The sequence below is a fragment of the Pipistrellus hanaki genome (genome assembly GCF_964339955.1).
Source record: "Pipistrellus hanaki genome assembly, chromosome: 8".
In the NCBI taxonomy this organism is placed as follows: Eukaryota; Metazoa; Chordata; class Mammalia; order Chiroptera; family Vespertilionidae; genus Pipistrellus; species Pipistrellus hanaki.
The window spans coordinates 74,179,853-74,195,124 of NC_140510.1; the positions used below are offsets into that span (position 1 = coordinate 74,179,853).

Here is a 15,272-nt window from a genome sequence, read left to right on the forward strand (position 1 = left end):
AATCAGTTTTAGGAAAATTTACACAGAATGCTACTAAGAAATATAAAAAAAACAAACCCAATTAATTGTTCTTAACAAAGCTTTTCTTAAAATGTTTTATAAATAGAAATTTATATACAATTTATAGAGAGAGGAAATGTTACAGTTATGGCCCATCAGACCCTAACATATACTCTAAGTTCAAGTCCTTCTAGTTTTTCACCACTGAGTTATTTTCCATGGCCCAGAAGCTAGGTAAACTGAAGAATTACCTTTGCTCTCGCTACCATAGAGAATTAATGTGGGAGGTTAATAATTAAACATTTGGAACTAATGTTCTTCATGTTACTCATTGCTGTATTAGAAAGTTAAACTCAAGTTCTCTAATACCTTAGTGAAAAATCAGTTGACATTTGTTGTGAGCTGTCAAGCACCATTACTTACTAAGCAGGAAAGTCATTAAATGTACCTACTAACCTCACACAGAAAGCTTTTGACATATCAAAATAGGTCACAATTAAAAATTTGCTTCCTTAAGGTCAGAGTGTATATACACTCCTTAATTTATCCTGAACTAAAAGCCAAACCAAAAATTTTTTTTTAACATTGGCTTTTGAGTTTCTTAAAGGAAGTAACTTTTGTTAACTAGAACAAGTGCTGGACAAGTAGTAGGTATTCAATGCATTTGTTGAATTAAATGCTAGTCAGAGGCATTGAAACCAAGGGTCTTTATTACTTTGATTAAATTTAGTTTTAAATCCTAGCTCTAGAAATCATATTTCTCTCTCTCTCTAGAGACCTCACCTTTCCCTGGATAATCAGCAGCCCCTGAGGCAGCAGACCGTAACCCACACTGGCAGGCTAAAGAGAACATCTTGAGCTAAGTTATGCTTCGGTCCTGAGCCCTAATGTAGAATGGCCCCCTGGCTGCTTTCCCACGGGACCAGACAGAAGAGATCTCAGACCCGGACTCAAGATCTGAAGAAATGATTTACTGCCCTTACCGCACTTCGGACCAATCAGCACGACCTTGAACCCCCAACCCACAGTGTCCTGTCATTGTGCCTTATATAATCTGTAACCTACGTGTCATCGGGGAGTGTGGGCTTTTGAGTGTGAGCCTCCTGCTCTCCTGGATGGCAGCATTCATCATAAAGCAGCCAATATTCTCCACTGCCATTCTCCATGTTGTGTTTGGCTCTGCTAGAGCTGGGTGGTCTAACTCTTTCAGTTCTGTAATAGAATCTTTGTGAATATAACAGAATCTTTGTTGAATTATTCAGGGGCCTGCCAAAATGCAGTACCTTAGCCAAGGGGGCGTGGAGAGAGAAGTACTAAGAAAAGAAAAAAAAAAAGGGGGGGGGGGGGATGGGGGAGATTTGCTACTTAAAAAACAAGCCCAGCATGACATTTTTCAACATCATAAAAGGCCAGAATTTGAACATAAAGAGTAATTTTGAGTTAATCTAGGTATTTCCTTATCTAGGCTTACATTATGAAACCGATTTATAGTCAAATTCAAAAACTAAAAAGTGCTACCAAGCCTTAGGCATTTTCAAGTTTCTAAGAAAAACTCAAGATGGTTGAACTCCAGTAGCAGCTTTCAATTATAAAATGTAGCAGGTACCTGGGATGGCACTGGCTTTTCACGGTTCTCCGAGTTCTCTCTCGCTGAGGGGTCTGACAGTTTCTGCGCGAGTTCACTCCCTGCCGGAGCAGCAGGGTCTGAGGGTATGTTTCCAGCAGATGTTTCTGTTGTTCCTATGATGTCCAGTGGGGAGGGAATGGCATTGCCACTCGTGGTATGGACATTTCCAACATTCAGTTTGTTAGCGACAGCCAGGTCATGCTGTACACCCGTGCTCTCAAACACCTCTCCCAGGCTGTCCCCGGCTTCCGTGGAGGGGCTGATGGCAGTGCTCGCCTGGTTTTCTGCCTGGGATTCCGCCAAGGTCACACCAAGTGGGCAACAGTGACTGTCTGATATAATCACGTGGTCTTCTTTGTCAGTCATAGTCATCAAGAGCTGGCTGCACTGGTTGCATCGCTCCGGGACTGGCTTCTGAGAAGGGGGGCACTGCACGAGCGCTAAGCTGTGGAACGCGCCACAGGCCACCTGGAGCACTACACGCCCAGCAAGGTGCTCCACCTTCTGTGGCTTTGTCACCGGGAAGGTAGTGGTCATGAGACCCAACTGACAACCGGTACCCCATGCCCAAATCTCTCTGCTGATCGACAATGCCAGCGTGTGCTCCTCGCCACATGCCAACTGCACAATCCTGACGGCCAGCGAAGGACTGGTCTCGGAGTCAGCAATGCTGACGGCACTGGGCTCCGGAACCCGCGGCTGGTTGTCGACGGCGCACTGGCCAGCCGAGTTCTCCCCCCACATGTACGCCACGCCGCCCTCTGTCACCGCGCCGCTGTGGAAACTGCCCGCTGCCACAGCGACGACACACTGCCCAGCCAGGGCATGTTCGAGAACGGGGCTGCTCGGACAGGCCTCTGCCGGGGCACTTCTCCAGGGGAGGGCGCCGAAGCTGTACACCGCCCCATCTGAAAGTCCAAAAGGGGGAGGGGGAGAGAATTAACTAGACATCAGCAAAGTTTTAATCCCCCCCCCCATCTAACAAAAGAGGATTTTTTTTCCCCTAAAGTAGTGTAGAGATTTGGTTCAAGCATATGATATTCCAAATATATTCATCTTTAAATGAATGACAACTTCTAATATTCTGAAATATAGTGAGAATTTCTCCAAATTGCAGGGTATTTCTTCAAATGAAGGGTTTTGCAGTTTCCTTCAGCCTCATCCTACAAACTCTAGCATTGATCCACTACCAACAGTTACCATCGAAGACTATTACAAAAGCAGAGTCCCACTGTTCAAAGACAAAATGATGGTGACAAAATAAAGTAAGCAGAACATAAGGTTTGTTAAGCAGAAGACACACTTGTTAATATCTACAACTACTGAATAAGTCAGAACAGCAGAAAATCTAGGAGGCATAAAAACATCAGATTCATTTTGGCCAAAATAAGAAATGAACTTTATACCTCCAGGTTGCACAGAGAGCACTAGTGTTAACAAGATGTGGCTGTCTTTAGGTTATGTGCCATATGATGTGTAAATTTTAAATGTTATCCTATATAATGAAAGCATAATATGCAAATTGACCAAACGGTGGAACAACTGGTTTGCAGCGGGGGAGGGGTGGGCTGGCGAGGAGGCAGTGCCAGGACAGCCAAGGCACGAGCCAGTGGGCAGAGGGAGGGGGTGGTGATCAGCGACCAGCAGCGGCAGAAGGGCAATGGAGGGGGGCGGGCCCAGGCCGGCCACTTGCCAGCCAGCTCTATCCCCCGATCAGCCCACCTGGTCTCCTCCCATCAGTCAGACATCCCCTGAGGGGTCCCGGACCATGAGAGGGTGCAGGCCAGGCTGAAGGACTGCCCCCCACCTCCAGTGTATGAATTCTCATGCACCAGGCCTCTAGTATATATATAATATACAGTGTGTGCTGCTTAGCAACAGGAATACATTCTGATAAATGTGTTGTTTAGTGATTCAGTCATGGTGTGAACATCACAGAGTGTACTTATACAAACCTAGGTGGTGTATACTTAACTATACATCTAAACTATAGGGCAAAGGGTACAGTCTACTGTTCTATAGGGGAGGAAAAATAATTTTCCCTCTATTCTTCTGGGTTCTAGGCTGAAACAGCCCTGTAATAAAAATCAGATTAATTAGAGAAAAACTATCATTCTCCCTTTTATTCCAGTTATGGTATATCTTAAATATAAGAACTAGCTAGCCCTGCCAGTATGGCTCAGTGGTTGAAAATCAACCCATGAACCAAGAGGTCATGGTTGGACTCCTCCTGATCAGGGAACATGCATGGGTTGTGGGATCGATCCCCCAGTGTGGGGCACGCAGGAGGCAGCTGATCGATGTTTCTATCTCTCTCCCTCTCCCTTCCTCTCTGAAATCAATAAAAATATATTTTTAAAAAATATAAAAAAATTAATCTGTTTTCAGATAAAGTATATATCTTAAATTTAATAATTAATCCAATTTCTAATAAAGGGAATAAAAACATATTTTGAAAACAAAAAGAATATAGGTTCCAGCAAAGTTCGTTAAAAACACCTGGCATCCAGTGACTCTCTTCCTGCTCTCCCACCCTCAGACATTGGTTGGACTCTCAGTTACTATTTGCTAAGCCATTCTTTTCAGTACCTTCCGTCAGAAGAACTCCATGCTTCACTCCCAGGGCCGCCTGAAGAACAGTCCTTTCTCCCCAGCCGGGCAATCTCTCTGGGGTTACAGAGCAGGATCCCGCCTGCCAGACATGGACCAGGCCTCTTTCTTTGGATCCTTCTGCCTTTGGTGAGCTACAAACATGAAGAAAAATCACTTACATGTTCCTGCAATTCAGAGTTGTATCCTACTACTATGTCATGAGATTGGGACCTTTTACCAGCACATAGGAGACTGGGTCAGATTATTTAACTAGCACCTATTTTATGCTTTAGCACATGAGTGGAGATAAAACTAGCCATATAAAAGGTGTGAAAAATAATCTAAACCCACAAATTACTTTATCTAAGAAGCAAACAAAACCTGGGTTATTTTTTGAAGGTTTATGATTTCGTAGCATAAAATGTTAAGATCCTAACTTCTCAATATATTAATTTCTTATTTAGGTATTAAAGTTATAACATGCCCCAAGTTGGAGTTTTCTTTTAAGTTTTTGTTTTTAGTGTGGTAACAAAGTATTTGATGAGGAAGATAGAAGGAATAGGGATCCATATTTCACTACACATTGCATTTAAGTTCTAGAATTGCCTTTAAAAACTTAATAACCAAATGTAAAGGAACTAGCAACAAAGCTTATCCCTAATCAGCTTAATTTCTATATCTTTCTCTACCAATCAATACAAATGTCACTCACTATTCCTACTTAATAACTATCAACAAGAAAATTAAAGTGAAAAGAAGCTACACATATGTGGACATGCTTTCTGTGTTTTTCTACAAGGATAGAGGAGAAAGAAGAAATGGTTTCTTACCTTCCCTTCTTTGAGTCCATCGGTCAGTGGGAGCACTCCATCACCAAATCATTTCCTCTTTGTAAAAGCATCTAAAGACCTAAATGTCAAAGCACTGGTAAGCACAGAGAGCAGTGAAAGAATGCTTTACTATGCTTTGCTATTTTATCCCAAAGATTAAAAAACAAAACAAACAAACAAACAACAACAAAAAAACCAGCCTTCTAACAAGTGCACATTCACTCGGCAATAAATACGCAGTGAAACTATTTAAACTATTTCACATCTTGCCTGCCAAAGAGGACTATCTAGACGCAGCCTGCCCATATAAAATGCCTGTTGACTAAAATGTAATGTCAAAGGAAGACTAGCTACAATTAGGCTGTACTTTGTCAAGGCAACGGACTTATTTGGTTTGTGTTTTATTGTAAAGAAAGTAGTTCAATCTGAAAGCTCAATGTGTTAAGTTCATTTCAAAAACATTAAGGATGCTTTTTAAGTGCCTCTGGAACAAACGAACATTTAAGTACCAATTAAATAAGAATTCTTAAAATCTCTTCAGGAATGTATCAAGTAATTTTAATTTACATTTTTCAGTAATGCACACAAAAGTTAATTACGAAAATAGAAAGCTTTTCATTTATTGGAACTAGCAGTGTTTTCCTAAAATCAACCTCAATTCAAAGCCAGAACCCAAAGGGAAAAGTAAAATATGTTTTAAAATCAACCACTGAATAGAAAAGAGCTATATAAAAATTAAGGTACAAATATCATGACCTATCAGTTCAGAAACTTACTGTTTAAGAACTAGATAGAGCCGAAACCGGTTTGGCTCAGTGGTAGAGCGTCGGTCTGCGGACTAAAAGGTCCCAGGTTTGATTCCGGTCAAGGGCATGTACATTGGTTGCGGGCACATCTCCAGTAGGGGGTGTGCAAGAGGCAGCTGGTCGATGTTTCTCTCTCATCGACGTTTCTAGCTCTCTATCTCTCTCCCTTCCTCTCTGTAAAAAGTCAATAAAATATTTTTTTTTTTAAAGAACTAGATAGAAATATAAACAGGCAGACAATAATACTCAATGCGTTTCAACTAAAAATTCACATTTTTAAGGACACCAAAACTCATGAAAATAAAGGCAATGAGGTTTTATTTGTGTGAACCATAAAAACTTTGGGGCCAAATTTATGATTTCTCTGCAGAAAAATGTAACCTGGCCACTGTGTGCTGAAACAGCCCCTACCAGCAGGAATGATGTAAGAGCCATCTGTTTACTCCAGGTTGCCTGTGAATTCTTATGGTTTCCCATCTGTATATCTGTAGGAAGTTACCCTCTTCCTAATGCTTATTTTAGAAAGAGTTTGAATCATTCAAATTTGGATGAAGGGTACTATGTGAACAAAAGATATATCTGAATAATTTTAATAAATGCTATTAATTTGATAAATATGATCGTTACGTGACAGTTTTAGGTGTGATAGTAATTAACTTTAAGTAAAAGGTGCAGTTCATGGTGTACAGAGAAATTCTGAAGCCAGATCTAACTTGTGCTTACTTATCAGAGCTCAAGAAATAACTGTTCGGCTGCGGAATCTCAGAGGGAAGGCGGAGGTGGGTGGTGGGTGAATGGGAAGAAATCAACCAAAGAACTTGTATGCATATATGCATAAAAACCAATGGAAACAGACAATAGGGTGGTAAAGGCCTGGAGTCGGAGGTGGAGGCAGGTTAAAAGAGGTCAATGGGGAGAAAAAGGGGACATATGCAATAATTTCAACAATAAAGATATAAAAAAAAGAGAGAGAGAAGTAATGTTCCCTTGATTAAAGTTAAAAGGGTGTGGAAGTACAGGAGCACACTTTACAACTAATTAACTGTATGTAAACTGAATTTTGTCCTAATGCCTGACATTCAAAATGTTGAGAATGTTTTGGTAAAGTGAATAAAACAGCAAACTCTCTTTCAGTGCTCTATTTTTAAATACAGAGCCTTTTAAAAGAGGTTTTCACCTTACACCATATGGTTTCTCACCACCACTCACTCATTTTTTCAAATCCAAATGAAATTAAAACGCTACAAACTGTGTTACAACTTTCTTTTGTTACTGACTATACATGGTAGGCACAATGGTCCCAAAGATGCCCTTGTCCTATTACCCACAACTTGTGAATATGTTAGGTTACTTGACAAAAGGAAATCAAGGTTGCTAGTCAGCTAACTTTAAGACAGGGAGCCTATCCGGTCATCCAGGCAGACCCGATGTAATTACAAGAGTCCTTAAAAGTGGAAGAGGGAGGGAGAAGCAGAGAGAGAAAGATGTGATGATGGCAGCAGGGTGAGAGAGATGCTACGTAGATGGTTTTCAAGATTGGGCGGGACATAAACAGTGGCCTCTGGAAGCTAAAAGGTAAGGAAGGAGGTCATTTCCCAGAGCCTCCGGAACTGAATGCAGCCCTGCTGACACCTTGGATTCAGCCCCGAGAAAATTGTTGAACTTTAACCTAAAGAGATGTAAGATAATAACTGTGTTATTTCAAGCCACTAAGTGTGTAGCAATTTGCTACAGTAGCAACAGAAAGTTACCTAACATACTACTCATAGATATCTTTCTGTATCAGTTTTTACAGATCTATCTCATTTTGTCTTAATTGTGTTTAATGTTTGACTTCCAAGAAATGTCTGCCTGAAACTCAAATACAGCAATGAGAAAGAGAAAAAAATTGCAAAAGAAACATAACTAAAAAGGAATATTGCAGCTAAACATTATGGGAAACTTATATCACAAAGTGGCCCCAGGCAGAGCATAGACAGTGGCTGACTTTGCACCTCACAGGAGGCCCCAGAGCCAGTGCACCCAATGGACAGCTTTAGACCATGCCAGATTACAACTTACACATCCATGAGTGACACACCCAAGGGGCAGACTCAGTGAACACCAAAGCCCCACTGATGCAAGTCCTGCTTCAATAGGGGTGTCTTCTGCACAGCAGCTCTTCTGCTGTAGTCACAGCTGGTCCTCAAAGCCAACTGGCCTGGGGGTCAATTCCTCCCAGTGACACCAACAGCAATCAAGGCTCAACTACAACACAGGGCACACAGCCCACAAAGGGGTGCACTTAAGAGTGCCCAGCTCAGGTCACTGGGGATGCTAAGCAACTGGGCTCTACAGGACACTTACAACGTAAGATCAATTCCAGGAGACATAGCAGCTCTACCTAATACATAGAAACAAACACAGGGAAGCAGTTAAAATGCGGAGAAAAAGAAACATGTCACAAATGAAAGAACAGGATAAATCTCCAGAAAAAGAACAAAATGAAATGGAAGCAAGCACACTATCACACACAGAGTTCAAAACAATGGTTATATGAATGCTCAAGGATCTTACTGAGAACTTTAAGGGAGTTAGTGAGAATTTCAAGGATCTTAATGAGAACATCAAAGACATGGAAAAGGACCAGTCAGAAATAAAGAATACACTAACTGAAATAAAGAATAATTTACAGGGAATAAACAGTAGAGTACAGGATGTGAGAGAATCAAATCAGCAATTTGGAATATGGGGAAGCAAAAACACCCAATCAGAAGAGCAAAAGGAAAAAAGAATCCAAAACTATGAAGACAGTGTAAAGAGCCTCTGGGTCAACTTCAAGTGTACCAACATTTGCATCATGGGGGTGCCAAAAGGAAAAGAGAAAGAGCAAGATAGTGAAAATCTACTTGAAGAAATACTGACAGAAAACTTCCCCAACCTGGTGAAAGAAATTGACTTACAAGTCCAGAATGCAGAGTCCCAAACAAGATAAAGCCAAAGAGGCCCACACCAAGACAACCGTCATATAGTTAAAATGGCAAAGGTTAAAGACAAAGAGAGAATCTTAAAAGTAGCAAAAGAAAAGTAATTAGTTACCTACAAGGGAGCACCCATATGACTGTCAGTGGATTTTTAACAGAAACTTTGCAGACCAGAAGGGAGTGGCTAGAAATATTCAAAGGCATGAATAGCAAGGATCTACAACCAAAATTACCCAGCAACGCTAACATTTAGAATTGAAAGTCAGAAAAAGAGCTTCACAGACAAGAAAAAGCTAAAGGAGTTCATCACCACCAAACTAGTATTACATGAAATGCTGAAGGGTGCTATTGAAGAAGAAAGAGGGGGCAGTGGGGGAGGGAGAGAAGAAGGAGGAAGAGGAGTAGGGCAACTAAGACTTGATTATGTTTTAGACATGGGGGGGGATAGGAGAGAAGGAGGTATCAAAAATTATCTTTAGGTTCTGCCTTGAACAACTGTATGTTGGTGATGCTGTTTACTGAAATGGGAAGAGTAAAGAGAGACAATTCTGAAGTGGGAAATCCAAAAGTACAGAACTTGGCAGAACCAAGTCCTGGACAAAGTGAAATAGGAACATGTGTGGTGGGTTGATCTTTCACCAAAGGAAGGATCTACATTTTAAAAAGGAAACCACAGCTAAAGATATAGGCAGGATCACAGATTTTGTAGTGGGAGGATACAATCCATATAATGTGACTAGGACTTCACAGTATGTGTGATATGTGTCCTAACCTCACGCCTGGCTCCATTCATTGTTTATTTTATCTTGCCATATTTACACATTTTTGTAAAGTGCCTTAATATTTTTAGGAACAAGGCAGAATATAAATAATTTTTAAATGAGAACAGAAATGTGTCAGTAGATTATAATCCCAAATTCACAGTGAAAATCAAATCATGCAGGAGTCTTTATTCTCCGGATAAAGTCCTTTTGCCTTAATAATGCAGTGAAAGGTAAATTTGTAAGTCATGGATATACTAACTTTCAAATGCTTAAATTTCAACAACTAAAACCATGTGCATTAATAAAGAAATTAAAAAATAATAAAATAAAACCATGTGCATTTTTTGCACTTACTATGTTCCAGGTTTGCTGATTTAGAACTGCCATGGGAGCCAATAATATCTTATTCTCTTATTATATCCCTGCTGTTTAACTCAGACCTGATATGTAACAGGTACTCAATAAATAACTATAGACAGACTAGGCCAATATACAAACAAGTTCCCGCCGTTAAGGAGTTGACATACTGGTGTGTTCTGTCTTTCTCACTAGAATGACTATGTAAAGCAGACAGTACCCTCAACATACAGAAAGCTAACTTACACTAGTAAAGTTGGGCCCTTCTTGTCTTTTCCTATCACTTACTGGTTTAAAATAGGTGTATTGGTTAAAATAGTAAAATAATTGTAGTTATAAATGTAATATTAGTGTTCAGAATAATAAGACATTAAGAAAGACAATAAAAATAATAGAGAAGCAAACTGTATCAGAATACCCTGAAAGGAATTTGGACATAGAGTAAACCCAATATAAAACTACTACAGATTTCATGCAGTCACTTACACTCTATTTTTAAAATATGACTATATTTCATTGCAATGTAGAGTTTATACTGTGAGTTTGGTAAACAACAATTTAAGACTCTCTGGTACTCTACACATGGCACATGCTTAATAAATGTTTACTTATGTTTACACATAGATTAAGGCAACTTTGGACTCAAATGCCCGACTTACAGCTAATCTAAACACCAACAACTGCTACTTCCTGAATATCCTGCCACAGAAGCCATCTCCAACACTACTTAAGGTCAAGCAACACTCAACTTGCAGTGACATCTTGACAAACCAACGACTACCAAAGGTCAAGGCCTCTCTGAATTCCAGCCCTCTCAGCCTTAATTAATGCAGTGGAAGCACTGCCTGATTCCACTGTAGGAGCCGACCAACCCCTTAAATCCTGACCCAGAGTTCAGGGATTCAGTAAATGTATACTTTCAACAAAGTCAGTAGGCTGGCCTAAAAGTACTTGTTATTTACAATGCTGTTATTAATGAGATAATGCACTTACTAATCCATTGATTCAAAATATATTATAAACTCCTAAAGGTTAGAAACTATAACTTACTCATCAGTATATTCTTGTACCCACAGCAACCACCAGGTACAAGCTGAGTCAGTGGAAGACAGTCCTTGATTTTAAGTTCAAATCCACAGACTTCCAAATGATACAGAAGATTTCTGGAGCTTGTAATAAGTCAGTATCAGACACAAAAGGGAAGTGACATCTCCTAGTAGAAACATACATAATTTGCTAATGTATTTTCTAACAATAAAATCACTTATATTTCCTATCACTTCACAAGTGTCAGACAATCCAGGAAAGAACAGTCTCTTTCTCTTTAGTACATGAGACAGTTTTTGGTGCAATCAGGGATGCTAGGCTCTCTTATATGGCCTGCTAAATTTCACCTTGAAAATTATTAAAACTGCACACTTTAAAATGGATATTACCACGGAGGGGAGGTTACATGGGGTTGGGGTGGGGTGTGGGGATAAAGGCCCAGCAATGCCCATTAGCTCCTTTTTGTACTTACTGCATCTTTTAAAAATGAAATTTTTCAGACTACTAAATTCCCCATGAAACATTTTGATATTATAATACTGAATTTCAAATTCCTAGGTACTGCAATAATTTATCCCTGTTATTACATGTTGCAGTATAATTTATGACACAAACTGTTTATCCCTTTAATATTTTGCTATTATTCTTTTATTAAAATGGCCAATGTTTTTAAAGGCAATATTACAGAAATACAGTTCAAAGTATATTGGCTTATTTTAACCAATCAGTAACATCCAAATGCTTAATTTAAGATCATCAGGGGGCCACATAATTGAATAGGAAGAATAGATAACAAAAAAATACTGCTCTGGAGTTATAAGTTTCACTTATTTTTAAAATGCTAGTAACAGTGTTCTTGATTAGAAATGGAAATACTGTTTAACTCACAAGTTTAAATTCTGAGGCTACATTAGGGATCGGCTATTAAATTTACTATTCATTACTCAACCACTTAACATATTGTCATCATGTTCACTTATTAATACATGTAAAGAGAGAATTATTTTCTTAAGAGCAATAACAAAGACACCTGCATTCACAGTATAAACTCAGGCTTACCACATTATACAAAATGTCATCAACTCAAACTTTAAGTGTTAATGACCAGGTAGTAATTTTGTCTCTGAGTTACTCTGTCAATCTGCTCTGCAATACTTTAAAGAGTTCATGATCAGTATATGCCTGTATTTCCCAAGAGTCTTTAAAATTTAAATTCCCATGCAGCCTTTTAAGAAAGATCATTTCTCATATCCTAAGAAAAGCATTTTCCCAGGAGCACAAGTCAAACAGCAAAGTAAAATTGACTAAATAATTGGTCTGCCTCTTCTTAGAAAAGCTTTCACAGGCACACATTGCAGGAGAAAAATAACTTTTTCCAGAGCCGACTGCTTTGAGACTAGGAAGTAAAATAAAGAAAGCTTACTGGGCGAGAGCCCTGATTATAAATAAAAATGTTAAAAGTGCTAGGCTCACAAACTCTCTTAATCATACATAAATCTGTAAGAGAAAAAAAATCCATGTACCAGACAGGTCGCTCAGTTTTAACAGATATTAACATATTTTCATATTTGCTTGAGTTCTTCAAAATAGAAGAAAAACTTCTAGAGATCTGAAGGAGCCTCATACAAACCTTTCTTGGCCAGAGTTAATATGCCTTATTTCTGTTTGTTCTTATGTTTTATGTACTTTCATTAGATACATGTATGTCAACAAGCAATGTATCATGTATTACTTTAAAGCTCTATATAAGTACATCACACTATATATATCTTTTTTCCACTCAATATTATGTACATGCGATGTATCCATGTTGATGAACACAGATCTAGTTCATTCATTCGTACTAGGGGATAGTATTCCATTGTATAAATAAACCATAGTTTATACATTTTCCTACTGAAGTACAGCTGAATTGTTCTACTTTATTGCCATTTTAAGAGCTGCTATAATCATCTTTGCTACATGTTTATTTGGGCAGTTGCCCCAAGTTTAGTTAACGTTTAGGAAGGAAGGAAGCTCACCCAGATGCCAATATTGGGTCTAACTAATATTACCAGAGAAGTTAGTGGCTCCAATTTCCCCATCACTGGTGAGAGTGGGATGGCTCTTGCAATATATCTTTAGAAAAAGAAGTTCCTAAGACTCGCCTGGGGGGATAAATGGCTTTTACTGGCCTGAAATTATGTTTCTCGGGTTGCAAAGTCCCCTGTCCCTTAACCCAGTCCTGAAAGAGGTGCAGCTGGGGTTCCAGTAGAGCCAGAAGCAAAGCCAGTGTCCAGAGCTTCCTTTCCAAATTGCAGCTGGGTCGAGTTCAGCATCAGGCTAATTAAAGTCCATTAATCCATGTGTGGAGCCCACATGGCTATGTGTCACGTGGGTGAATGCAGGAGAGCACACCCCCTGCAACAGGAAAGCCAGAAGCCCAGCATAGGAGAGAGAGAACCAAGAGCCAAGAGAGAATTCCCTTTGCTCAGAAGTTTCACACACACCCCCCTTGCAGTGGCCACGCCTATTCTGGCCAATTACCTGTTCCCAGGTGTGATTGACAGACAGGTAGGCACTTTCCCATGTCACTCAGACCTTATTGGGCACGTATCTAAATTGCCTTTGTCCAATCCCTTCCCTCATCAATCAAGACTTAGAGAGTGTTAAATTATCAAAGCTGTATAAATGGCATGCCTGTATTATCTGGTCTTCCCTTTACTCCTTTCCTGTTAAATAATAACCAGGGTATTATAACCGTATCATAACCACTACCTTCCTAATATAGAGGTCATGTGAACTATATGATGACTCAGGAAAAAAAAAAATAATGTGATCATTAAGGGAAACATGAGACGATCAATTTGTGTAATTAATGAGACTAAAGCTAATCTCTCTACACATAATTCACAAAGAGCTCCATAGGAGATGAGAGAATTATCCATTTTTTTCACAAAAGAACTCTACAGTGAAAAAGGAACTCTAGCCCTGGCTGGCATGGCTCATTTGGTCGGAGCATCATCCCACACACCAAAAGGTTGCAGGCAGGTTCAATTCCCAGTCAGGGCGCATTGAAGCTTTCTCTCTCTCTCTCTCTCTCTCTCTCTCTCTCTCTCTCTCTCTCTCTCTCTCTCTCTCTCTCTCTCTTCCTCTCTCTCTAAAAATCAATAAATATACCCTAGGGTGAGGATTTAAAAAACACACAAAAAGCAATGTAAAGACACCACCATTACATATATAAACAGGTGATGAGGACAGGAAAATAAATGCAATACTAAGCAGCTCCAAATCATAGTTTACTGTAATTTATTTGTGGATACCATTCATTTTCTTAAGGACTGAAACCCTATAAAACCTACTACTCTCTTATTACTGATGACTGAACTGTTTGATCATCAATAAAGAAGAGTTAAAAGAAAAAAAAATGTTTTTAAAAAATTTCTACCAGAAAAATGTGTGTCCCTAGTACAATTGGAATACGTGGCAGATTTAATTCCATAAAGTTATAAAACCACTAAATGATTTAGAAGTCATTAAAATCCTCACAGCATTCCTGAGTGTCTGAGAAAGGGACACAACCTCACACTACTACATCAAAGCAGGCCTTTCACACCAGCTCAAAAACCACCACTCATACCTTAGTCTCACATTCATACAGATTATAGAAGGTGTTTACAAGCCAGTCATACTCTTTGGAAATAATTTTAAAACGGACCCGGCAATATTACATTAAACCCGAGTCTTTTCATGAAAAGACAAACGATTAATAGTTATCTTCCAACTAACCACACAAAAACTAAAATCGGGTGTCAGGAGTGTTCTTACTAGCATTAAGTCCTTTGCTTCAAACTGTTCAAAGTGTTTCAAATCACAATCTAAATTGTGAAAAGCTGAGCTTTGGAGAAAAGGGATTCCAGTTAACATTGCTTAAATTTTTTTTTTTTTAAGAGGCTTATATAATGCCACTCAAATCTTCCCCCCCCTCAAAAAAAAGTCTGTTTAGTACTTTACTTTCTTCGTCATATCTTTTTAAATGTTAATATTGTGAAACAGCTTTTGAACTTTTTTGTTATAGTTATAAGCCTGTCAATAGTAATCACAGTTTGAGAACTAAGTATTAAGTTTGAAAGAGGTATAGATTCCATTAGCATCTTTAAATGCCCTTATGGATTCCAAAGTTACTACAGATAATCCTGAAATCATATCTTCTCTAACTATAAGTCTTTGAACCATAAAATTATCTGGAAACTATCCCTTGATTTTTAAAAGTGAATTATAGTTCTTTTCTAAAAATATTTAGTTCT

At 39.1% G+C, this 15,272-nt stretch overlaps 1 protein-coding gene across 5 annotated transcripts in view; it reads right to left on the reverse strand.

The window, feature by feature from the left end:
* Window positions 1–15,272, reverse strand: part of ALS2 (alsin Rho guanine nucleotide exchange factor ALS2) — a 52,169-nt gene that overhangs the window by 35,459 nt on the left and 1,438 nt on the right. For 4 of the 5 annotated variants that reach the window (XR_014795816.1, XM_084893163.1, XM_084893161.1 and 1 more), the window contains exons 2-4: window positions 5,050–5,128; window positions 4,217–4,371; window positions 1,607–2,535 (exon numbers count right to left, since the gene is read on the reverse strand). Coding sequence is in view for 4 of the 5 variants with exons in the window: in XM_084893163.1 (XP_084749289.1) it covers window positions 1,607–2,535; window positions 4,217–4,371; window positions 5,050–5,069 (1,104 nt within the window). In the remaining variant the exon portion in view is untranslated. Of the gene's footprint in view, window positions 1–1,606; window positions 2,536–4,216; window positions 4,372–5,049; window positions 5,144–15,272 lie in introns of those variants that run through there. The other variant, XM_084893162.1, reaches the window with a different exon arrangement.